The 26,498-nt window shown below is 34.8% G+C and overlaps 2 protein-coding genes across 4 annotated transcripts in view; one reads left to right on the top strand and one right to left on the bottom strand.

The window, feature by feature from the left end:
- Nucleotides 1–26,498, bottom strand: part of otop2 (otopetrin 2) — a 68,206-nt gene that overhangs the window by 11,256 nt on the left and 30,452 nt on the right. For all 3 annotated transcript variants that reach the window (XR_015481361.1, XM_087245288.1, XM_087245286.1), the window contains exons 2-3: nucleotides 5,095–5,201; nucleotides 1,732–2,090 (exon numbers count right to left, since the gene is read on the bottom strand). Coding sequence is in view for 2 of the 3 variants with exons in the window: in XM_087245288.1 (XP_087101414.1) it covers nucleotides 1,732–2,090; nucleotides 5,095–5,138 (403 nt within the window). In the remaining variant the exon portion in view is untranslated. The remainder of the gene's footprint in view (nucleotides 1–1,731; nucleotides 2,091–5,094; nucleotides 5,202–26,498) is intronic.
- On the top strand, nucleotides 10,385–21,253 carry ush1ga (Usher syndrome 1Ga (autosomal recessive)). The gene is made up of 3 exons (XM_087245291.1): nucleotides 10,385–10,638; nucleotides 18,287–18,737; nucleotides 19,022–21,253. Exons 1-3 carry the CDS (start codon nucleotides 10,475–10,477, stop codon nucleotides 19,820–19,822), a joined length of 1,416 nt encoding a protein of 471 aa, XP_087101417.1. The 5' UTR covers nucleotides 10,385–10,474; the 3' UTR covers nucleotides 19,823–21,253.

Here is a 26,498-nt window from a genome sequence, read left to right as displayed (position 1 = left end):
CATTTTAGTTTTTTTACCCAGAAATTTAAAAAAGAATATATTTTAGAGCAGTGAGCACAATACCGTGAAACTTAAGATATTTTTATCCAAGGTTATCAGAACATCAGAATCATATACAGGCCCATGCCTGATTAAAAATATTAGATATATTAAACTAAAAGACATTAGTAAAAATATAATAGGAAATATTGTGGAAAAACAGCTAACAGTTAAACAGCACTTGGAAAATGTTTATACATTTACTATTTTTAGGACAAATAACTAATTTCACTTTGAAATTAAACTCAATTTTTCCTCTTTTTAAATAATTTTTTTAACTAAAATATTTAAGAAATAATAATATGAATAATGCTATAAAATAATATGAAAAATACATGACATAATATGAAATACTATAAAAACGTCCATGCTTTGTTAAACAGCACTTTAACATAATACAAATAATTAATTAAAATAATTAAAATCAAAAGCTCACTGCAAAAAAATAGTTGGCTCAACTTAAAAATTTAGGGCACCAAACATCAGGACATTTTTGAGTTTACTTAACTTAAATCGAGTCAGTGATTAGGTTGAAAGTTAAGTCAACTCAAAAATGTTCTGAAGTTTGTTGCCTTAATATTTTAAGTTGAGCCAATTTTTCTTTTTTTTTCTTTTTTTAACTAAAATATTTAAGAAATAATAATATGAATAATACTATAAAATAATATGAAAAATACATTACATAATATGAAATACTATAAAAACGTCCATGCTTTGTTACACAGCACTTTAACATAATAACAATAATGAATTAAAATTAAATTAAACGCTCACTGTAAAAAATAGTTGACTCAAATTAAAATTTTAAGGGACCAAACATCAGGACATTTTTGAGTTTACTTAACTTAAATCGAGTCAGTAATTAGGTTGAAAGTTAAGTCAACTCAAAAATGTTCTGAAGTTTGTTGCCTTAATATTTTAAGTTGAGTCAATTTTTCTTTTTTTATAGTGCAGTTAAAAAAAAAAAATAATATATATATATATATATATATATATATATATATATATATATATATATATATATATAGTTTTTAAATATTTCCTTTCAACTAAAAATATAAGGCAGAAAAAAACATCTATAGAAGAAAAATAGGAAATTCTATAATTTTTTAAATCCTATATTAGAAAATTGGTTCAAATTTGAACTGTATAACACACTCTCAGAAATAAAGGTACAGGAGCTGTCATTGGGGCAGTACCTTTTCAAAGGGAATGTATATTTGCACCTAAAGGGTTCAAAATGGTACCTTAAAGGGACTTTTTGGGTTCATTTGGGTACTAATATGCACCTTTGAGGTTCCCCTGTGAACTCTTTGGGTACAAATATGTATCTTTTGAAAAGATTCTGCCACCGTGACAGCTCCTGTACCTTCATTTCTGAGAGTGCAACCACATGTAAATCAACACAATTTTCAACAAGGTAATGGTCACACTTTATTTTGATGATCCGTTTGTTGAATTTAAGTTACATTGGATCTACATGCCAACCAATTCTCATTAGATTATAAGTAGACTGTTAGGTCGGGGTCAGGGTTAAGTTGATATGTACTTATAAAGTTTGTAAATGTCTGTTTAGCAGAAGTACCAACAGATATTAAACAGACAGTCTACTAATCGTCAAATGGACCATCAAAATAAAGTGTTACCAAATTAATTTCCCAAGATCTCCTGGAAGACGAAGAACCAACGTACTTCTCAGCCAAACAGGTCCGGCATGACTGTCCTTGTAGAGCACTGCGCGGTACACCCGGGAAGTGTGCACTTTATAGTAAAGCATCCACACAGTGGACAGGATGACCAGCAAGATGAGGAAGATCAAAAGGTGAGAGGAAGTGATCTGGACCTTGTTGAAGACACTTCCACTCACGATGGCGATTCCCAAAAGCAGAGCGTTTAAGGAGATGAACCCAGACAGGAGCCATCCCCAATTGCGGCCCTTCTCCACAGGCTTGAACCCCCGGTTAGGCGTCTCTCCATGGGAGCTGATTTGGATGGTGGATATCTGGTTCTCCATAGCTTCTAGATCTGCCTTTGTCGACATGTTGCTTGAGCTGTCCACAAGAAAACACAATCAAAATATCTGGTTGTGAAGCATGTGGAGATGAATCAAAAATGACAACAACTAAAATATGAGTCCAGCTTCCTCGAGCTCTATATATACATGAACCTGTGAAAGCATTCAACCAATCAGGTGTGCTCTATTCCGCTTACGTCCGGCCCCACATCTAAAGGGCCCCGCATCGACGAATATTGGAAATCTAGGAGAGCTTTTCAACCTTTTGCTTGCTCTGGAGCGCGGCCAGCCAACAGAGCTCCGCTATTGTGATAACAGTGTTTAACAAGAGGGCTACCTGTACGCTCTGTTTAGTAATGAAGGAAACGATGCAAAAAAAAGCGCCGGTCAGACACCCTCAGCTCTGAGTCACCAGGCCGATATTATTTACTTCAATCATATCTGTTGTCAAAATATTAAAGCCTGTATTTACTCGGCTTACAGCACTTTTTCTTTTCTCAAAACCATTGCAATATTGAGCCTCACCCAATTTCATTGTAAATATTTGAGTTCTGTTGTATTGTGCATTGTTTCTTTTTATGTGTGTGTGTGTGTGTGTGTGTGCGTGCGTGTGTGTGCGTGTGTGTGCGTGTGTGTGTGTGTTCTGTGAGTGTTTACTCATAAAATGATTTTTTTAGCTGCTTGGTTAAACTACTTATTTAAGATGAGCTGAATCAACACAATTATTGGGGTTTTTTTTGGGACAACTTGTTTTATGTTCAATATACTTAAATATGTAGCCAATATTTATATATATATATATATATATATATATATATATATATATATATATATATATATATATATATATATATATATATATATATATATACAGATGAAGTCAGAATTATTAGCCCCCTTTTGATTTTGATTTTCTTTTTTAAATATTTCCCAAATGATTTTTAACAGAGCAATGAAATTTTCACAGTATGTCTGATGATATTTTTTCTTCTGGAGAAAGTCTTATTTGTTTTATTTCGGCTAGAATAAAAGCAGTTTTTACTTTTTTAAACACAATTTTAAGGACAAAATTATTAGCCCCTTTAAGCTATACAATATATATTTTTCCAATAATCTACAGAACAAACCATCGTTATACAATAACTTGCCTAATTACCCTAACCTGCCAAGTTAACCTAACTAACCTAGTTAAGCCTTTAAATGTCAATTTAAGCAGTATAGAAGTGTCTTGAAAAATATCTAGTAAAAATATTATTTACTGTCATCATGGAAAAGATAAAATAAATATATTTTTTAAAAATATTAAGTTTAGAAATGTGCTGAAACAGTCTTCCCAGAACAGAACAAAAATAGGGGAAAAAAATAAACAGGGGCGCTAATAATTCAGGGGGGCTAATAATTCTGACTTCAACTGTATATATATATATATGGCACAATATATATAAGTGGCACAATACAGTAGATTGGCACAATACAACCTAATTCCTTCATGTTGTCCCAACATCGATTAAGCTAACCTGATTCATTGGGAAGAATTGGGAAGTTGTAATTGGGTACTCAATAAATAATTATATATATATATATATATATATATATATATATATATATATATATATATATATATATATATATATATATATATATATATTATTATATATATTATTATATTTATTATATTTATGTATGTATGTGGTATGTATGTATGTATGTATATATATATATATATATATATATATATATATATATATATATATATATATATATATATAATATATAATATATTAATGTATAATAAATAAAGGTTGCAAAAATAGGTTTTATTTATATATATAATTATATATATTTTTTATTGTTTTATTTATTTTTAAGAGTATACTATAAATCAAAACATTTTCATAACATAGGTTACACTCTAAAAATGCTGGGTTGTTTCAACCAACACTAATCAAATGTGTAACTCACCCAAATGTTGGCTTAAAACTTAAACTTAAAACCCAACAGTCAACTTAATCAAATGAAATGAGTGTAGTTAATTCAACTCATTTTCCTCAAATGGTTTGAGTTAACTCAACTTTTTTTTTTTTGCTTTTAAAAATAGTTAAAACCAATAAAAAAACTGTAATACTCATAAAGCATGATTTTATTTCACTTCCTCAATCTCACACAAAACCTAAACCCAACTACTACATTTATAACCACACTGTAAAACCCAAAAAGTTAAAAGTTACTCAAACCATTTAAGTTCAAAAACTAATCCTAATAATGAGTACTGTGAACTTAATCCATTTGAGTAAACTAAGCAATTTGAGTACAGTATAACCCAATAAATGAAGAGAACTCAAACCAACTGAATACTGTAAAAACCAATAGGTTAAGACAACTTAAACCATTTGAGAAAACCGATTGCAACAAACCATTTGAGTTAAAAAAAACTAATCTACATGAGTACTGTGAACTTACTCCATTTAAGTGAGATATTTAATTAACTCATTACCTTCAACACCGAGTTCAAGACTCTTTTCAAATGAGTAGAATTAACTTTTAGTAAATTTTGAGTTAACCACACTCATTTCATCTGATAAAGTTGACAGTTGGGTTTTACAGTGTATTAATGAGCAGCAAATTAAGTCATAATTACGCCAAACATCATAGTTTAGGGTTTGTTAATACCGAGAATCATACTGTAAAATAAGCTGTGAGCATACATTTAATAAAAAAATGAACTTGGTTGGTTTTGTCCATATTTCACCCAAAATTGGATTGAAATACCCAATTTTTAAGAGTTTAGCATTTCACAAGTAAACACAAACTAATGAATACTGTTGTCCAAACACAAATCGATTAAGTCAACTTAATCGTTTTTGCAAATGTAAATGGATTAAACATAAAACAAATAAGTTGTCTCCAAAAACTCAAGTAGTTTGAACAGTACATTTTTAAGCATACATTTGCATTATCCAACCAGCAGCTGCTCTTAAAAAGCATGTATAAAAGACAGTAACACAACACTAGAGATATGTGTCAGTGTGTCCTTCACTTACCACGAGTAGGATCCGCTGGCCTTCTGAGGAGCCATCCACTTCATGTCATGTATATATTCACTCTGAAACACGCTGATTTACAGCGGTAACGCTGAAGGGCCTGTAACCTGTCAGACACAACACACAGTACACAGATAATCAGAACACAATGTATGAACATCTCCCGCCATTAAATCATAAATCTTCAACCTCCAGTGGAGTGTATGATAATGCCACAGCGACGGGACATCATGATTTATACGGCATGCACGCATATTCCCCTACCATAAATAACAATGATACAGTTATTAATCCAGCTTTTTAATGGCAGAGGTGGTATAAAGTTATAGATGAATTTACCACATTTAAAAGCACTGTATTCACTTTCCTGTGAGAAACAAGGAATCAGATCTTAAAGAGGATGTTGCTGCTTGTACAGACTACTTATGCGAAGTGAGCTTAAATAACACAATTCTTGACATTTTCTTAGGGGATAACTTGTTTTATGTTCAATTGAATTAAATTTGTTTAGTTAACTTAATTGGTTTGTGGGTAACACTTTACAATAAGGTTCAGTAGTTAATGCATTTACTAACATGAACTAATCATGAACAACACATGTACAGCATTTATTAATCATAATTAAACATTTACTAATGCATTATTAACATTTAAGTCCATGCTTGTTAACATTAGTTAATGCACCATGAGTTAACATGATCTAACAATGATCTACTGTATTTTCATTAACTAACGTTAACTAACATGAACAAATAGAGTAGTAAATGTATTGTTCATTGTTTGTTTCCGTTAGTAAATGCATTAATTAACATTAACTAATGAACCTTATTGTAAATTGTGACCGGTTTGTGTTGGGACAACCTGAACGCATTGTGTGGATCCCTGCATTTTTAGTCTACACTGTAAGAAATCCTGGGTTCCACACAGTTCCTTCATGCTGTCTCAACAAAAACTGTCTCTTAAAAAAAATATTTAACACAATTGTTTTTGCAAATTTAAGTGGACTGTACATAAAACAATTAAGTTGTCCCAAATAAACCTCAAGAACTGTGTTAATTCAGTTGATTCAGGTAGTTTGAACAAGCAGCAACAATAATTTGAGTGCAGTTTAATGTTTACGAGTAGCTCAAAATTATTTGAATTCAAATTTTAGTTTTTACAATTTAAATGAGTTACAATTTACAATTTTTTAACATTTTAAACCTAATTTAAGGGCTACCTAAATTAATTTGGTTAACTATAGGCGAGTTACTACAGGCAAGTTTTTGGAAAGCAATAGTTTGTTCTGTAGACAATCAAAAAATGCTTATTTGTTTCAGGGGCTAATATTATTGACCATAACAAAATAAACAACCCTGGTCACATAATATACGCATGCACTCTGAAACATATCTGGCCACCAAAGCCACAAGTAAATTTAATATTAGTATTAAAAATCCCCAAAAGCACAGTTTTACATTTCACACATTAAATAAATCTGATAACAAAATATTAAACTAATTCGTTGTTGTTTAAAATGTACATTTAAAAATAAAGAATGTGGTACAGCGTGACACATTAGAGAATCATGTTGATAGTCAATGCTGATAACTTGAGATATTGGATACAATGCTGTGGATTGGAGGAAAACTGTTGTCACATATTAAATTCTGTGCAACACCAATTGGACAAATCTTTGCAAGACAATAAATGTTTTAACTAAAAGATGCTGAGACGTGTCAGTGTAAAAGCATCTATGTTAAGGGAACTCAAAAAATTTGAAAGAAAACGAACAGCAACGAAGCATTGCCTTAAACTGTTTACATACAAAAACTAATATTTTAGTACTGCGAACTTACTTCATTTGAGTACACAAAACAAACAATCACCCTAAACCATTTAAGTTCAAAAATGAATATCTGAGTACACAAAACCTTTTGAGCAAAGTACAAGTTAAGTATACTCAAGCTATTCTAAAAACAAACAAACCAATAAACAAACAATTGCTCTAAACCATTTAGGTTCAAAAACTAATATTTGAGTACACAAAACAATCGCCTTAGACCATTTAAGTTCAAAAATGAATATGTAAATAAACAAAACAAACAAACAAACAATTGCCTTCAACCATTTAAGTTCGAAAACGAATATTTAAGTTCAGTGAACTTACTACATGTGAGTATGCAAAACAAACAATTGACTTAAAACCTTTTAAGTTAAAAAACTAATATTCGAGTACCGAAAAACTTACTCCATTTGAGTTCACAAAATGAACAATTGTCTTAAAAACTTTTAGGTTCATAAATGAATATTTGAGTACTGTGAACTTACTTAATTTGAGTTCACAAAACAAACAGTTGCCTTAAAACCTTTTAAGTTTATAAATGAATATTTGAGTACTGTGAACTTACTTCATTTAAGTTCACAAAACAAACAGTTGCCTTAAAACCCTTTTAAGTTGAAAAACTAATATTTGAGTACCTTATACTTACTCCATTTGAGTTCAGAAAACAAACAATTGCCTTAAAACCTTTTAGGTTCATAAATGAATATTAGAGTACATTGAACTTACTTCATTTGAGTTCACAAAAGAAACAGTTGCCTTAAAACCCTTTTAAGTTGAAAAACTAATATTCGAGTACCTTAAACTTACTCCATTTGAGTTCACAAAACAAACAATTGCCTTAAAACCTTTTAAGTTTATAAATGAATATTTGAGTACAGTGAACTTACTTCATTTGAGTACACAAAACAAACAAACAATTGCCTTAAAACCTTTTAAGTTGAAAAACTAATATTCAAGTACCTTAAACTTACTCCATTTGAGTACACAAAACAAACAAACAATTGCCTTAAAAACTTTTAAGTTGAAAAACTAATATTTGAGTACTGTAAACTTACTCCATTTAAGTTCACAAAACAAACAATTGCCTTAAAACCTTTTAAGTCCATAAATGAATATTTGAGTACTGTGAACTTACTTCATTTGAGGTCACAAAACAAACATACAATTGCCTTAAAACCCTTTTAGGTTGAAAAACTAATATTCGAGTACCGTAAACTTACTCCATTTGAGTTCACAAAAGAAACAATTGCCTTAAAACCTTTTAAGTTTATAAATGAATATTTGAGTACAGTGAACTTCATTTGAGCACACAAAACAAACAACTGCCTTAAAACCTTTTAAGTGCATAAATGAATATTTGAGTACTGTGAACTTACTTAATTTGAGTACACAAAACAAGCAAACAATTGCCTTAAAACCCTTTTAAGTTGAAAAACTAATATTCGAGTACCTTATACTTACTCCATTTGAGTTCACAAAACAAACAATTGCCTTAAAACCTTTTAAGTTTATAAATGAATATTCAAGTACTGTGAACTTATTCTATTGATACACAAAAAACAGCAATTGCCCTAATACCATTTAAGTTAAAAAAACTAATATCTGAGTACAGTGAATTTACTCCATTTAAGTTCTAAAACAATTTAAGCACAGTAGAAACCAACAAGTAAAGGGAACTCAAACATTTGCTTGCACATTTTTCACAGATGTTCTCAGCTTAGATGTTTTATTAGCATATTTTAACGTACTGTATGAAAACTGATACTACAACTATACTCACCTAAAATCTTTGAGTGACATTTTAAGCAGTGGATGGACCTTCAACAGTGACATTTGCATTAAAGCAAACTGAATCAGTTTTAATATATCTAGAACTACACTTTACACCCCACAATAATGACAATAACAATATTTTTGAAAAAACTGTACATTATAGGTAAACAATTATGCATCAAATAATACAAAATAAATAGATAGATCATGAGATATAGCGTATGACTCGACCATTTATTAATGATTGCTAATGATTATTAATAATGGATTCATTAATTTATGAACTATTAATAGTTGGCTACTTGAGGTATTAATAGTTAAATTAATCCTTAATAATATGTAATATACACTCTAAAATGTTGGGTTGTCATCAATGTTGGGTCATTACAACCCTGAATTGTTTTAACAGGGTAAATTAATTTGCTAATTACCTCAAGTAGCCAAAGCCATGCATTTCAGCAGCATTGTTATCTTGTTTAAGTCATCATTAGCTAATCATTTGCAAAGAGACGGTGTTAGGACTTTACTGGTTGAGGCACGTGACTGACAGAATACCTCATTCAAAATCAATAACCATAATATTACTTAACAATTAGTTAACAGCACATGTGCTTCAACGAGTCACAACATAACGATCCCTTTACAAATCATTAGCTAATAATTGACTCGAGCAGACAACTGGAAGATGAAGTACATATCTTGGAATATTGGTGAAATGAACAAGAATTTACATTATTAGATAATCTGATATGTTATTAGGGAATTAATGAATTCAATTTAAGGGTTACTTATAGATCACAGAATGTTCATTTGTTGCGGATGCAGTATTCATTAACAAATGGCTGGGTTATTTAGTTAACTATCTGTGTATTAGTTAAGCATTTTTTAATCAGTGCACCAGTACTGTAAAGTGTTAGCGATTGTTCTTAACTGACTTTTATTATTTGCCTTTATATTCTTATATAAATATCTATCAGCTGTAGATAGAAATAAAGGTGACTTGCCTTTATTTAAATGTAAGCTTTTTATAACACATGAACATTTCTTCGCACATTTAAAAGTAGTTCTATAGTAGCTTATAGTAAATATATTATTGTTTACGAACAATACTATAGTAAAACACTTGAATTAATCTGCTGTAGGAATTCGACAAATGCTATGGTCACACAACATCAAAGAAATCACCTAATACTCTAGTTTTAACGACCTAACAATGTAGAATTGCACATATTACTTCAATACACCAACATTTACTGTAGTAAAGTATACTACAATATTGAAGTTTATCAGTTTACTGTAGTTGTCATCCGTTGTAAGCATTGTAAATACTATAATATATACAGAGTACAACATAATACACTTTACTATAGTTCAAAAAACTATAGTATTTACTACAAAAGTCTACAGCATTTTAGTATTTTACTAGACTCTTGAATTAAATATTATAGTGTTTTGAACTATAGTAAAATATATCACGCGGTACTACATATATTATAGAATTTACAATGCTTTGTTAATGAATTGCATTTGAATCTTTATGTTTATATGGACTCTTTAAGTACTTTTAAAAGTTTTTCTTCCCTCAAACGCCATTATTTTGAGTCTCTTCAGGGGAACAGATTGTGTTTGTTTGCTCAGAGCTGAAGCCACGCCTTCGCGGTAGCGGCGCGTCCGAGTCTCCTTGGAAACTCCAGGCGCCTGACGCGCGCGCACCGCTCGGGGCTCCAAACCTGATGCTCAGCGCCCGCGAGAGAGTGATGGAGGCTGAGGTTCGAGATCACCATGAATGACAAATACCACAAGGCAGCTCGGGATGGCTACCTCGACCTGCTTAAAGAAGCGACGCGGAAGGACCTGAATGCGCCGGATGAAGATGGCATGACACCGACCCTATGGGCCGCGTACCACGGCAACCTGGACGCGCTGCGGCTGATCGCAGGGAGAGGGTAAGACCCAGCCTCCTATCGCTCTTTTCATTAAAACCACAAACTGTTGATCTTTCAGGTGTTTAGCCGGCATGTTTACGCTTCATGCAAGACAGCATTACGCAGGAACGAGCCCTGGTCGTCACTTCATAATAGTGGTGTCATGAAGGATGAGGATTTGATTAATAGTGTGTGAGGCACTTGCTGTTCTCCAGTTTACTTCCTTATTCCAGTTCTCACGATGTTTATGGTGGTGTTGCTCAAAGTGTGGCCCTATTAACATAATGCCATACATGGTAAGTTTAACTGTAAGAATTTTTTCCCCCTTTTTTTTAATACTCCCAAATGATGTTTAACAGAGCAGGGAAATTTTCACAGTATGTCAGACAATATTATTTCTTCTGGAGAAAGTCTTATTTGTTTTATTTCGGCTAGAATAAAAGCAGTTTTTAAGTTTTTAAACACAATTTTAAGGACAAAATTATTAGCCCCTTTAAGCTATATATATTTTTCCAATAGTCTACAGAACAAACCATCGTTATACAATAACTTGCCTAATTACCCTAACCTGCCAAGTTAACCTAACTAACCTAGTTAAGCCTTTAAATGTCAATTTAAGCTGTATAGAAGTGTCTTGCAAATAGTCAAATATTATTTACTGTCATCATGACAAAGATAAAATAAATCAGTTATTAGAAATGAGTTAATAAAATTATTATGATTAGAAATGTGTTGAAAAAACCTTCTCTCCGTTAAACAGAAATTGTGAATTTCTAATTTATTTTTAATTTTTTTGTAAAAGTCTGTATTCATTTCTATCTTTTAACTAAATTAAAAGAGTTTTTTCCTAATCAGACTGAACTTTGTACAAGTGCGGTTGTTTGTTGTTTGTTCTTCTGTTAAAATGTCCCTTTCCTTGCGAAAATTAGTTTTATTACAGTACATTTGTAGTAGCCATGTCTGTTTGGCACATTGATTGATTCTCATTTGTACAACTAAAGATTACTTACAAAAAGAAATCATTAAAAACCTTTGGTTGTTTTTAATGTTAAACGACTACATCATTTTAATTGTAATGGGAAAGGAAGAGAGTCAGATACGATGAACAAAACAAATGCATTTGGTTGCATCATGAAACATGAAAACCTTGTAGGCTACTATTTTGCATACATACAGTTGAAGTCAGATTTTTTAGCCCCCCTAAAAATGTTAAATTTTTCCCAAATTTCTGTTTAACGGAGAAAAGAATTTTTCAGCACATTTCTAACCATATTAGTTTTAATAACTCATTTCTAACTGATTTATTTTATCTTTGCCATGATGACGGTAAATAATGTTTGACTAGATATTTTTCAAGACACTTCTATACAGCTTAAAGTGACATTTAAAGGCTTAACTAGGTTAACTAGGCAGGTTAGGGTAATAAGACAAGTTATTGTAGAACGATGGTTTGTTCTGTAGAAAAAAATAGCTTAATGGGGCTAATAATTTTGTCCTTAAAGTGGTTTTTAAAAAAATTAAAAACTGCTTTTAGTCTAGCCGAAATAAAACAAAAAAGACTTTCTGCTGAAGAAAAAATATTATCAGACATACTGTGAAAATTTCCTTGCTCTGTTAAACATCATTGGGAAATATTTTAAAAAAGAAAACAAATTCAAAGGGGAACTAATAATTCTGACTTTAACTGTATACACTGTATATAATCTACTCTTTAGAAGTCTACAAAAGTTTGTAATCATTTTTAGTTAAGTAAAACAATTTTCTTTCTAATTGTAAAGTAAATCAGCGTAGATTGAACTTTGCTAAAGTGCAGTTGTTTTCTGTTCAACAAATCTGAATGTTTTTGAATGTTAAAATGTCCCTTTCCTTGCAAAAGTTAATTAAGTTTTAATACAGTAACCGTATCTGTTTGGCACATTGATTGATTCCCATCTAAGCAACCAAAGATTAATACATTGTTAAAAACTGTCTTCTTCATTGAACTTTGGTTCAATGACAATAACCAATTCCTTTGGCTTTATATGTAGTAAAGCCTTTTTAAATTGTCATGAGTCAGATATGATGAACAAAACAAATGCATTTGGTTGCATAATGAAAGATGCAGGCTACTACTTTGCATACATATGTGAGTATTTGTATATGTCCCGGTAGCTTACTGAAAAGCCTGCTGCTAGCAGCAGCAAGGTCATAGGTTCGATTGCCTGCTAATTCATGAACTGTTTAAAAATGTATACCATCAATCCACTTTAAGGCATCTATACAGTACTGAATGTGCTGCTTTGTTGTGGCCCTCATTTGCTCGCAGTGTCATTTGAGTTGTTTTAGGACCAACAATGCATTAACAGTCCCACATCCCGCTCTGTTATTGCTGATGATAGAGCACAGATAAAAGCCAACACACAAAAGCTTTCATCGGAGCTGACCTGATTTCCTCAGCGGACCTACAGGCCCTTCACAAAAGCTCTTAATTGTCAGAAGTTCTCCCGCTCCCCTTAAAGTCCTGAATGGGTAACCGGACAGTTTAAGCGATGAAAGCTCGCTCGCTATCGTGTGATCGCCTTCACATAAAGCAAAGCAAGCATCGCATTTCTATGCTTAGAGCCAACTTATGCTCGTGTACACATAGGGATTCAGCAATTAATCCCCTCATTTGGGTGTTTCTTCTCTGTAGTGATTAAGTCAATGGCACTGATGGATCCCTGAAGCATGGTTTCCCACGATACCTTTGCAGAAATGGGTTTCTAGAGAGGTCGTTCGGTACATGAGAACCAAATCTGGCTCATCGTGGATCAGCTATTAGAAGTCGTTAAAAAGTAATGATGATAAAGTGATGGTAAAAATAGAACCGACAGTAAAAATAGGCATTTATGGGTGGTTGGGATCATATAGCAGTCATTGTTAGGAGATAGCATATGCTATTATATAATACTCCTGTTCCAGTGATTTTAAAAATGCCATATTTCCTATGGTCTGACAGTATTAGTGGGGTGAAAATGACAGTTCGTAACTCACAATGCTAGACAACTGCAGTGGCGTCTGATTATAAAGCATGGGATAAGAGTCTCTTTTATAGGGCAGTAAATGTATATGATAAATATATGTGGTGGCATGCCAAAAATCAAGGTCAGGCAGGTTAGTGGGTCATAATCCAAATTCTGGCTTGATCCAGTACAGCACACACAGTTCCCTTTGCTAACTGTGAAAACCTTGCAGCTTTTCTCATCCATAATGCACCACTGCAAGGCTTCACCTGTCAGCCATCAAATATTCATCAGGCTCAGCTAGCAATAGTTGCAGAACGCAGAAAGACACAGCCGCACATTTTCACTATATTGCATGACTTTACAGTTGAAGTCAGAATTACTAGCCCCCCTGTTTATTTTTTCCCCAATTTCTGATGTTTTTTACACATTTCTAAACATAATAGTTTTAATAACTCATATATAATAACTGATTTGTTTTGTCTTTGCCATGATGACAGTAAATAATATTTGACTAGATTATTTTCAAGACACTTTCATAAAGCTTAAAGTGACATTTAAAGGCTTAACTAGGTTAATTAGGTTAACTAGGCAGGTTTGGGTAATTAGGCAAGTTATTGTATAAAGATGGTTTGTTCTGTAGACTATAGATAAACAAATTAGACTAAAGGGGCTAATAATTTTGTCCTTAAAATGGCTTTTAAAAAATGTATAACTGCTTTTATTCTGGCCGACATAAAACAAATAGGACTTTCCCCAGAAGAAATATATTATCAGACACACTGTGAAAATGTCCTTGCTCTGTTAAAAGTCATTTGGGAAATATTTTAAAAAGAAAAAAAAATTCAAAGGGGGGCTAATAATTCTGACTTCAGCTGTATATTTTAAATAAAGTTCATTATAAGAAGAAGAAGTTAACTCTAACTCTAAATGCACCAAATTCCATTGCAGTTTAAGTCACCCTGTATAAAATGATTGTATAACTAGGGTTATTCTAAGTTTAGTTTCAAGTGTTCCAGTAATCATATGCATAAGGCATCTTATAGTCATATGGAAAATCGCGTAAAATAAGAACAGTTATAATCTTTATGCATTTGTATTCCAACACAACAGATTTGACTAATAGTGTGCTAATAGCTATTAGCTGATATTTTTCAAACCAGATTTGGGCCAAACATGGACAAAAACCAAACTGCTTAAATAGTAAAAAAAAAAAAAAAAAAAAAAAATATATATATATATATATATATATATATAGGATATAAAGGATGCAACAATACAGTTAACCCACGGTTCAATACATACCTTGGTTTTTTAACAGTTCTCATGGCTTGACACTTACTTTTTTTTTCTATAGGCAATAGGAAAAGTAAGAGGTTAAGGAGAAAATAATAAAGACTATTTATTGCAATACTTTTTTGTTTTACTTAAAAGCCAAGGAAAGTACACTAGTTTCTAGTGTATTGTATAATTTTTTCACTGAAATCTCACAGCTGCTGGTAGCCCATATACAAACTGGGGAACACATAAAATCCTACATTTTGAAAATAAACATACATGCGAAGTTAATAAAGATAAATTGGCCATTTCAAATCAACATATTTGTACATAAGTAAACATAAATAAACCATCTTCATTTTCTTGGTGCTGAAAAAAATGCAAGACTTTAGTCTGTAACAAGGATCGAGTGTTTGGTAACACTTTATAATAACTACACACTATAAATCATTTATTAAGCATTAGCAAATAGTGAACTCATTATCTGTTAAGCATTAACTCTAATAAGCTTTAGTAAGCAGTTTATAACTGCAGCTACAAATGCTCTATTCTTGACTTATAAGCACCTATATAATGTGTTTAATGATTGTTTTTTATACTTAGTTAATGATTTATTTTTATTACTAAATTAAGTATCAAATTATTTACAAACCATTTGTATTTAAGAGTAGTTGAGGGTTTTGAATGAATTATGATTAATAAACTATTGAAATAAAAGTTTATATGTCTTATTGTTCAGGCATATAGCAATGGTTACTATATATGTTAATAAATGCTTTATTAACTCAACATTATGCAGTTTTGTGACCTAATCTAAAGTGAGGACTATTCATGCTTTATAAATCCCTTATAATGTGACAAATAAAGGCTCAGTTAAATTCTAAACAGGAAGAATGACATTATTCATTTCTGTTCATTTAAAGATACACAAATGAAACTGTACTTCAAATGAAAAATACATTTTTGCAACCTTATCTAAAATAAAATCACTATAGAGTTTAAATATTGCATCTTATTTTATTGTTTAATTATTATATTGTTGTTGTTTTATCCAGTTGGATGTCATATTTTGACACTCCTGTTATTTGGCAATATTTAAACTTTACAGTAATTTTACTTTTTAGATAAGATTGCACAGATTATCGTTCATTTGATTCTGAGCCTTTATTTGTCATTTATAAGGGATTTATAAAGCATGAATAGTCCTCACTTTAGATTAGGTCACAAAACTGTTAAGTTGAGATTGAGATAATAAAGCATTTATTAACACATTTATTAACATATTAGTTAAATATTAGTATATGCCTGAATAATAAGAATTATAAATGTTGATTTCAATATTTTATTAATCATTTACTAACTCATTCTGAATTATCCTAAAAACCCTCAACTACTCTTAAATACAAACGGTTTGTAAATAATTTGATACTTAATTTAGTAATGAAAAATAAATCATTAACTAAATATAAAAATACAATCATTAAACACATTATATAGGTGCTTATAAGTCAAGAATAGAGCATTTGTAGCTGCAGTTATAAACTGCTTAGTAACATTTATTAATGTAGAGTTAATTCTTAACAGATAATGAGTTCACTATTTGCTAATGCTTAACAAATGATTTATAGTGTGTAGTTATTATAAAGTGTTACCGAGTGTTTTTATAAAATGACAAAAGCCCACATCTCCAATTACTGAAAATGGCTGCACATCTTTAGCAATAAGCAGCCGCACTGCCATTGTTATTTTTATGTGTCTCTCGGAACCAGTTGGGTATGTTTGGTTGAAAGATTCAGCGAGGGATTGTTGCTATTTGGAGGACTTTATTACCTTCTATGCTATCCTGCCTAAGACAGTGATATTGCTGGGTGATGGCGCTGCAGATGTGCAGTCATGGTTATACGTGTAAAACAATGCTTGCACAGTTATTTTTTGTTCACAGTTTTTTCTTTTATTGGCATTATACTAACCGGAAAAAACAAAATGTCCTTACACCGCAGATTTGAAAGATGCCGGTGTTTTCTCGTACTGTTGCCTCACTTCGCCGGTGCTTACAAGCTGTTGTCTTAGCCTCACTTCACGCCGCTCGCAATGTTAAAGTGTGGAATGATGGTCAAGCGCCCCCTAACTTTAGAGCCTAGTTGATTGGATATTTACTCACGGGGAGGAGTTTCCTCATCTCAGCTAATGGACTTACAGGCACATAGTCAATTCGGGGAGATATAAAACGCACTTAAATTATTTAAACGCAAAACCGAGAAAACCGCAATTCACAAGCGCGTATTCAACCGTGGAGGTCGTAACGTACGCTTCAATATTATATTGAGAAACGTGGCATCCCTAATATATATATATATATATATATATATATATATATATATATATATATATATATATATATATATATATATATATGTGTGTGTGTGTGTGTGTGTGTGTGTGTGTGTTAACCTAATGGTGTGTTGTTTGTCCATAAGTGACTCAAATTTGGGTTAAAACAACCCAGCATTTTTAAAAGCATTCATAACTTCAAGTGTCAGATTATCAATCCATGGTCATTTTATTTTGATGGTCCATTTGTTGAATTTAAGTTACATTGCATCTATATGCCAACTAATTCTCATTAGGTAATAAGTAGACTGTTAGGTTGGAGTTAGGGGGTTAGTGTAAGTTGACATGTATTTGCAAAGTTTTCTTATAGTCAGTTAAATGTCTGTTGAAGTAGCAGTATCAGCAGATATTAAACAGACAGTCTACTGATACTCAAATGGACCATTAAAATAAAGTGTTACCCAATCCATTAGTTCATAAATGAGTTTCTTTCTTGAGGCAGCCTACGGTTACGTTCCGATCGCAGGAATTTGGTGTTACATCACCTGCGCAACTCTACCATTCCTGCTAGTAAGAAGACACCCAGAGAGTGACCTCTTATTCAGACGCCGATCATATTACAGATCCAGTGCCCGGGATCAGCATTAACAGAGATGATCCTGGATTACTGGCTTAAATGAGAAAACAGAGAGTAACATTTGCTTTATGAGATCGTATGGGTGGTTATAGACCACACCTGTTTGCCCTTCTTATGACATTTGAGGATTTTACACACGGCAAGTTTTCATTTCATAGATTCATGCATTATTTACCGGCCTTCGCGGATCACGAGCCTGTGCTGAAAACATAATCAAAAAATCATGGGATTGCCAGCGTGGTCCCAGCTATTTTGGGGATATAATACGAGTGATAATGTCAGCTGAGACGAGCTGTGTCCAGTTTCACCTAGCACATGAACTTGTGAATTGTGTTGCCATGTTATGTATTAAATATAACTTAGATCATATCAGCTCTGAGTAGATGTTTCACTGTTAAATGCCATGTCTGACATGGACCTGTCATGGATCTATTACTTTCAGGGGGAACCCAGATAAGTGTGACATATGGGGAAACACGCCACTTCACCTGGCTGCCTCCAATGGCCATCTCAACTGCCTGTCCTTCCTGGTGTCCTTTGGTGCCAACGTGTGGTGCCTGGACAACGACTACCACACGCCTTTGGACATGGCTGCCACCAAGAACCACATGGATTGCGTACGCTATCTGGACTCTATCGCGGCCAAGCAGACAGCCCTCAATCCAAAGCTAGTAAGCAAACTGAAGGACCGGGCCTTCCGGGATGCCGAACGGCGCATCAAGGAATGTGTGAAACTGCAGCAGAGGCACCGGCGGCGCATGGAGCGGAAGTTTCAGCGAGAGGCAACGGAAGCATCAGTTTCTGATGCCATGAGCTTCTCCAGCTACGCCAGCAGCACCTTGAGTCGCAAGTTACACCACTTCAACACTGCCACTAATGTGCCATACTCCCAGGTTAGATTTTGTCCTGTTGTTTGTCCTGTGTTTAGTAACTAGTAGGGATGCACCAAATTTTCTGGCACACATTATTTTTACAATGGACATTGAAAGTGTTGTGCCATGAAACCCATTCATTTCAATGGCTTGCAAAGCTTGTTTCTGCCCAGATCAAAGTGCAAGAGCGGTACAGTGCATCGATTTCGGTTTCTATCCAGAACTTTAATTTCTGAGCACTTCTAGTTACAAGCCTCAATTGCTGAATTTGTGTTGTTGTTTCTTTTATCAATTTATTGTTCTAGGCTACTATCCATGCCACAGCCAGGGGCAAAACTAAAATCCAGAAGAAGCTTGAGAAGAAAAAGCAAGGTGACGGGACATTCAAGATTTATGAAGATGGCCGGAAAAGTGTGCGCTCCTTGTCTGGTTTACAGCTAGGCAACGACGTCATGTTTCTGAAGCAAGGTACGTATGTGAACCCTAAAGACCGGTCTCGTCGCAACATACGTGACATGTTCCCCAGTGACAACGAGGATGCCATCTCACGTGCCATCAGTGAACCGGACCTGCATGGTCAAGATGTGGACTACTCCGAGATCAGCACTGACTCAGGCCACGACTCGCTCTTCAACCGGCCTGGCCTGGGCACAATGGTTTTCCGTCGCAACTATGTGAGCGGTGGACTTTTTGGCATTGGTAGCAGAGATGAAGGCAGCCTGACCGGCAGTGAACGAGTCGATAATGTGCGTCTCCAAAATCGAATGCATCCCAGTCTGGATGACGACAGCATTGGAAGTGCCCATAGCTTGCAGGAGAGGAACATTCAGGAGCTGCCTTGGGATGAGGTGGAGTTGGGTCTGGATGATGATGATGAGCCCGACACTAGTCCACTAGAAGTGTTCCTGGCCACGCAAAGCATGAATGAGTTTATTCCTATATTAAAAAGAGAGAAGATCGACCTGGATGCCCTGTTACTCTGCTCAGACAATGACCTTAAGGGCATTCACATCCCCTTGGGACCCCGCAAGAAGATCATGGACGCCTGTATGCGCCGACTGGAGACATTAGAGGAACCAGGCCCCATAGAAGACACTGAGATGTGAAGTTCTTGCCTTAATGTCTGTTTTACCTCAGTGAACGTTGAAGAATAAGCAAGAGTTTACAGGCTAGAGTTTGTGCCATTTTTCTTTGAAGATGGCAAAAGTTGCATTGTCAACATTTGGCCAACACTGTCGAGAAACTAATGAGATAGAAACCTAAACTAGGGGTGTCCAGTCCTGCTGCTAAAGGCCCACTATCCTGCAAAGTTTAACTCCAGCACAGCTGTCGGGATGTTTCTAGTGTTCCTGAAAACCATAACTAGCTGGTTAAGTGTGTTAAAATGGGGACCTTCCATGAGAAGAGCTGAACCCCCTGGTGTAAATGAACCCCTAGGGTTCAACATCACTAAAAACACATTTTTTAGAAAATTATATTGTTATTGTCACTGTGTTAACCACGTAAACATGCAGTTATATGTATATATAGGTATGCACGAATATTTGAATAACAATTTGACTGAAATAATTCATGCGACCATGGACCACAAAAGGGCCAATTTTATGACAATGAGATGTATGTAACTTCTAAAAGTTGTATAGGTAAGCTTTCCATTGATGTATGGTTTGTTATGATAGGCGAATATTTAACAGAGATAAAGCTATTGAAAATTTGGAAGCTGAGGTTTCAAAAAAATAAGTTCAAATTAGGTCCTTGGCACAGCATATTATTATTTAAGTTTTGATATATTTACTTAATCTTGACTTAATATCCTAATAATGCTTTTTGGCATAAAAGAAATATTTTAAATCATAGTCACAGTTTATTTGTTGACTACTTCGACAAATATGACTTTTTTATTTATTAAAGACTTTCAGATTTTGTGGTCCAGGGTCACATATATGCACATGCCCCTTATAATGTTATCATGCCTGGCTTGGCATGCAGATATAAGTATACAACATGGTTTTGTGAAAGCTGCGCTTTTCTAAAACAAAAGGGAAAACCTTTCAGTTTTTAGTATGTTGCTGTTTAGTAAATGTATCCTAAATCCAACTTAGAAAACAATCCATGCATAAAGAGTCTGTTGTAATAACACAATAGCGGTTTTATAGTAGAGCTTTATAGTGGACTGCTGTTGCTGAAAGACTATATTACCTCTGTAACTGACACAAACAGCGCAATATACATAAAACGGTTATTCAGTTCAAAATGTAATGATTATCATGTGCCATGTGGCAAACGCAGGGAGCGAAAATGAGGTCACATCTCATTACAAGCACTCTTATAATACTCCTGCCCCTATGGGGCATACATCTCAGTGCCTGTGCTATCCGTGCCAGCACATTTCTATACAAAATGTCATTTAAGACATAACATGTTGTACATAATTTGATAAGTTCTTTGTAATACATGCAAAGCTGGTGTATGCTACACACTATGGCAGCAGAGCTATTCTCAATAAAACACAGAAAGATCCAAATGATGTATCACAACTTTGTCTTGTAAATGGAGGACAAATGCTGAAATATACAGTAAATGGGTTAACAGAATCTGATTTCTGTATGTAGTATAAAAGTCTGTAGCTGCGTCCCAAATCGCATGCACTATTCTACGCCATTTTGTAGTATAAATAGTGTAAGTAGTGTGTTCACACTGAAAACTCTAAAAATAATAAGAGCACTTTAATTACCCGGATGATGCACTCATTCAGCCGCTAAAATGAAGTGTGGAATGATGGACACTTCACGCACACAACGACCGCAAGTTTGCTCACGTAGCGGAAGAGGCGGAGCTATCGGGCGCACATGTTGGATAACTATTTATTTTGGATGGTGAAAGCAAAATTCTCCTACGAGAGTGATTACAGCGCCTCCCGATGGTGAACGCGGTTATACTCACGGCAGGTATTATTTGATAATTCGGTCGTTTATTTCACTGATTTGGCGACCAACAGACGTCATTAGGGAAACGGTTTGAATTTCCGCTTAGTAAAAAAACAGTGTTTAATTTGGGATGACACTACGTAAATATGCTATCCTTTTGAGTGTGTAAGTGCATAAGTACATAGTGTATAGTGTGCCATTTGGGACGCAGCTTTTGTCTACAACAGGGGTCAACATGGTTGGCCCTGGAGGGTCGGTGTCCTGCAGAATTTAGCAGCAACCTTTTCAAACACAACGGAACAAGCTAATTGTTGGCTGTATCTAAAAATCGCCCCGTAGGCTCATTCACTATGACTTACATTAGTTCACTAAAAAGTCCACTTAAAGGAGTGAATGAGAATGACTAAGTGAATTGGAGCACGGGGGGAACAGAAGGGATGTGGTTTAGTTTGTGCTTTGCTGGTTGATAAAATAAAATGAAGAAATTAAAATAAAAATGTTGACTCTCTGATAGTTATTTAGTACTTAGCATGCTGTCTATGAGCAATGAAACAAATACATTTTTATAACGTTTCATTTTAAAATGCCAATTCAACAATTAAATATTATTTTATTTAAAAAGGTACACAGATAGGATTGCCCTATGGACGCCATCTTGTGGAAATTAATTCGAAGTGTGAATTCTCACAGTGCATTATGGGTATTCTCAAGCTGTTGAGTGTACGGCTATGTCCGAAATCGCCTACTACTCAGTAGGTACTGCATTTGAATTTAAATGAACTACTTGGCCCTTAGAACGTTCTGAATGTGAGAAGTATGAATAGAACTCGGACGTACTACAGCCGCCATTTTGTCATGATTACGTGACCTACCCTTGTCAGTTGCATCGCTTCACTCCCATTCATGAATTCTCTTGCGGTGCATTATGGGATAGAATAGCATCTATTAGATGCACACTTCAGAATCTCGCCTGAAGTAGTAGGTCATTCGGATACTTCTGACATACTGTTTTTCGAATTGTATGAATTCTGTCATGTTACTTGGCTCGCATACTCTTTTTATAGTATGGAAGTGTGCGATTTCAGACACAGCCTTTCTCAATTGTACTCTTGTTATTGCAGAGCATAGTGGCATTGATTGAGCAAACAATATGGTTTTGGACGCTACCAAAAATGGCTGCTCCCTCAAATAGTGTCTGTTTAAGGCCTTGGTAAACTTCAAAAGGAATTAACTGAAATTACGTAATTTAGAAAGAAAATACAGCCACAACAAATTTTGTTTTGAGTCTGTTAAGAAGTCTGAAACCAGTCATCAAAGCAAACTTTTTGGGGGAGTTAGCTTTGGTCCTAAACACCTTAGAGCTACTATTGGTCTGTGATGATTATGGAATCGATGGATGTTTCCTGGAACTCTACGTTTTTTGACATGCTTTGTATTCATATTTGTGTTCGAATTCTGAGTTACACACCGAACGATAAGCACAACAGCATTGATCAATGTCTGATAAAGTTCTAAAAATGGTTCAAATCACTTTCTGTCCATGGCAAGTAAAAAGCGATGTGGTGTGTCAAGGCGGTTTGCTCCATAATTGTATGGAACTGTACATTTCTCTCAGTCGCCATTGTTGTTGTGTTTAGGAGTCCACTTGAGCGGTGTGACAGCTTTGCAACCCTACCTACCGCAGCGTCTGAACGTTCAAAAATAGTATATCATCACTCAGACTTTATGAGGATCTTTTTGGCCTCAAATGAACTTAAATTGAAGTATGTTGTGGGGTTTAACGGCATAGAGGGCGATTTTGGATACAGCCTCAGTCTTGGAGAAATCTAAAGGTGTGTTTGATTAGGGTTGGAGATAAACTCTGCAGGACACCAGCCCTCCATGACCACATTTGGTAACCCTTGGTCTACACCTTCACATTATGTTACAAATAATGTTTACATGTATCTGGCCATAGCATTTTCTTTTTTTTTTAACATGAGCAATTGGAAGAATTTTGTGCCGCATGATTAAGCGAGTTGATGCTGGAGATTTAACACGTGGAGCGTAGCTCTCGTTAACGCTGAGTCATTTAATTTATCACAGCACTCATTTTCCTGAAGTCTATTGTCAGTAAGCACATGTACAGGTCTGCAGGGAAGCACGTTCCTTAAAGCCCGTCTCTGCTTACGTCAATATTTATTAACAGCCATCTTTTATAATGCGTACATCAACTTTATTTATAATGGCATTCGTTGATAACTATTAAACTCATTATCTTGGAGGTTTGTTTGTCTTTTAATGTGTCTGTCTGATTATATGTTTGTTGTAAAGATATTTCACGTGGTAGCCATTAAAGTGAAAAACAGATTTGACAGTAAACCTGGCTAAAAGTGTTAATGTATCTATTTGTGCAAACTGCTGTACGTATAGGGAAGCACATACAGCTCTTAATAATGCAAGTGCGATTTACAGCAGGTGATTTTGAATCTTTTGGAACTCCAATGCTCATCCTTGTTTGAAGGACTCCAATCCTGAAACGTTAAAGGTACCTCTACTGCATGGGTGCTCAACCCTGTTCCTGGAGATTTACCTTCCTGTAGATTTCAGCAAACACACCTGACTTTAATTACCAATTGCTCCTTCAAGTTGGTTTAGTTGTGTTTGATTAAGGTTGAAGGGAAATTCTGCAGGAAGGTAGATGTCGAGGAACAGGGTTGAGCACCCCTGCTCTACAGTCTCTTTAATACAGTTAATATATTAAAAATGATATTATAAATGTGTCTAATATACTACTTGGAGTACTATTTATTTCTTTATTTCTTCATTTTACATTTATGTGGTTGATAAAAAGTGTAAATGGTGATTTTAAAGGGCACCTATGGTGAAAAATCTACTTTTCAAGCTGTTTGGACAGACGTGTGAGGGTATAGTGTATAGACCGTCATATTGGGGTGATATAAACACACCCAGTCCTTTTTTTCAATTTGCCAACATAAAAACGTGGACCAATTGTAGCGGTTTTGAAATCGACTACTCCTTGACGTAGGATTGGAGTCCCTCGGCCCACCAATATTAATAGACATGCGCGCATTACCATATCCTCAGTTTGTTGTTTCACGTCCGCCATTTTCAGCGTATGAGTCAAAGCGGTTGACTCTCACCCTGATCACCCTTGCTCTATTTTTGGATGTAAGGGTCATTGGGCTTAACACAAGAGCCTTGATCTTCTCTTTGCGAATGAGCAACAGAGATTTTACATTTAGCAGCCATTTGCGCTGAACACGCAGTGAATACAAAGTATCGAGACTCGGGCCATTAACAACAGCTGATCTACGAAGTCTTTCAGCACTCTCTCCGAAACACTCGATTGATCTCGGCTGCCGGATCAACATTCACCACATGATCACTCTCATCGCCGTCATTGTTTGTAACTTTAGGTGGGTTTGAAAACATGTGCACTTTCATTGCGTCTTCCTTAAACTTCAGCCGTTTGCATTTCCCGTGGTCACAGAAGCTTCGTCACATTAGGTGCTGCTCTAAAGCGTGAGTGTGTTGCTTTGCTTGCGCGTTCCTCAATTGGCAATAACGAACTTGCCTAAGTTATAGCCTCAGTCAAAGTTAATCCAGTGTGCGTGGTTATTAGTCTCGGTGTACAAGCTTGGAAATTTAAACTAGCACACAGTTGGCATAACTTTGTTTAGTTCATGCAGTTTTGATCCGTGCAGAAACGCGGTTTTAAGAAGCCTTTATGATTATTAACCATGACGAATTAAAGCGCGGTTAATAGTGAAACCGGTTAATCATTACACCCTTATACGGATGACGCGGCTGTAAAACTATACAATAGCCCCTTTCACACATACAGACCTTTCCGGAAAATTACCGGCAATTTTCCGGAAAGGTTGTATGTGTGAACAGGCCCTTTTTGAAAATACCGGTAAATTCGTTCTGGCTATTTTCCGGAAAGAGAAGTTGTAACATTACCGGTAATTTGCCGGAATGCTGCGCTGTGTGAATGTAGAAGGAAGATTGCCGTAATAAGCGCGTGCACGTCTAGAACGGGCTGACGTGAGACACCTGCTTTAGCCAATCAGAACAGTCAGACGCATTCACGTGCGCGCGGTTTATGAGAATAAAAGCCTTTGAATATTTTTTCCAGACACCTTTAGCTGCTAGATGTTAGTCAGATAATGTTTCTATGTTCCTTCTTAATGCTGTGTAAATAATTATCGATAAAATGTTCATGATAATCCGTTGTTTGTTTACCTTCAAGCTTTGCGTGTGCCTGTGAGCGCCCATAGCGCCAGCACACACACATATCATGAACATCTCGACATGCGAAAGTGTTACCCTATGTTTTCATTAGAGTTGTACTCAATACTGATCCATCCGAAGAGTTTGTAATGTAGTCAAATGTTTACAAACACAAGCGCAGCCGTTTAGAGGTCATTTCTGGTTAATGATGTCAGAATTTACCGGCATTTTGCGATGGGTGTGTGAATGCTCTTTTCCGGAAAAATTCCGTAACGTCCTCGCCTGTGTGAACAGCGTTTTTTTTAATATACCGGTAAAGTAGTTCCGGAAATGTTCCGGATATTTACCGGTATCGCTGTATGAAAGGGGCTAATGACACAAATGATTCTGTAACTACCTCTCTTGACACATTCTGGCACATTAATAATATTGATTTCTCAGGTCTGTGTCCAAGTCGTACATGTACAGCTGAATGCTGGTCCTCTCAGTCATGTTGCTTCTCTCTGTCTGCCTGTCTGTTGCCATACACAAAGTGGGGGAGCTCTTGGCTCCGCCCTCTTGTTAAGTTGGGGCGGGAAGTTGAAACTAATTTTCATGTGAAGCAACACACCCCTATAAC

This window comes from Danio rerio, chromosome 3 (genome assembly GCF_052040795.2).
Source record: "Danio rerio strain M-AB ecotype USA chromosome 3, GRCz13ab, whole genome shotgun sequence".
Taxonomy (NCBI): Eukaryota; Metazoa; Chordata; class Actinopteri; order Cypriniformes; family Danionidae; genus Danio; species Danio rerio.
The sequence above is the reverse complement of the archived record's forward strand: the minus strand, read 5'-3'. Positions and strand labels throughout refer to the sequence as shown.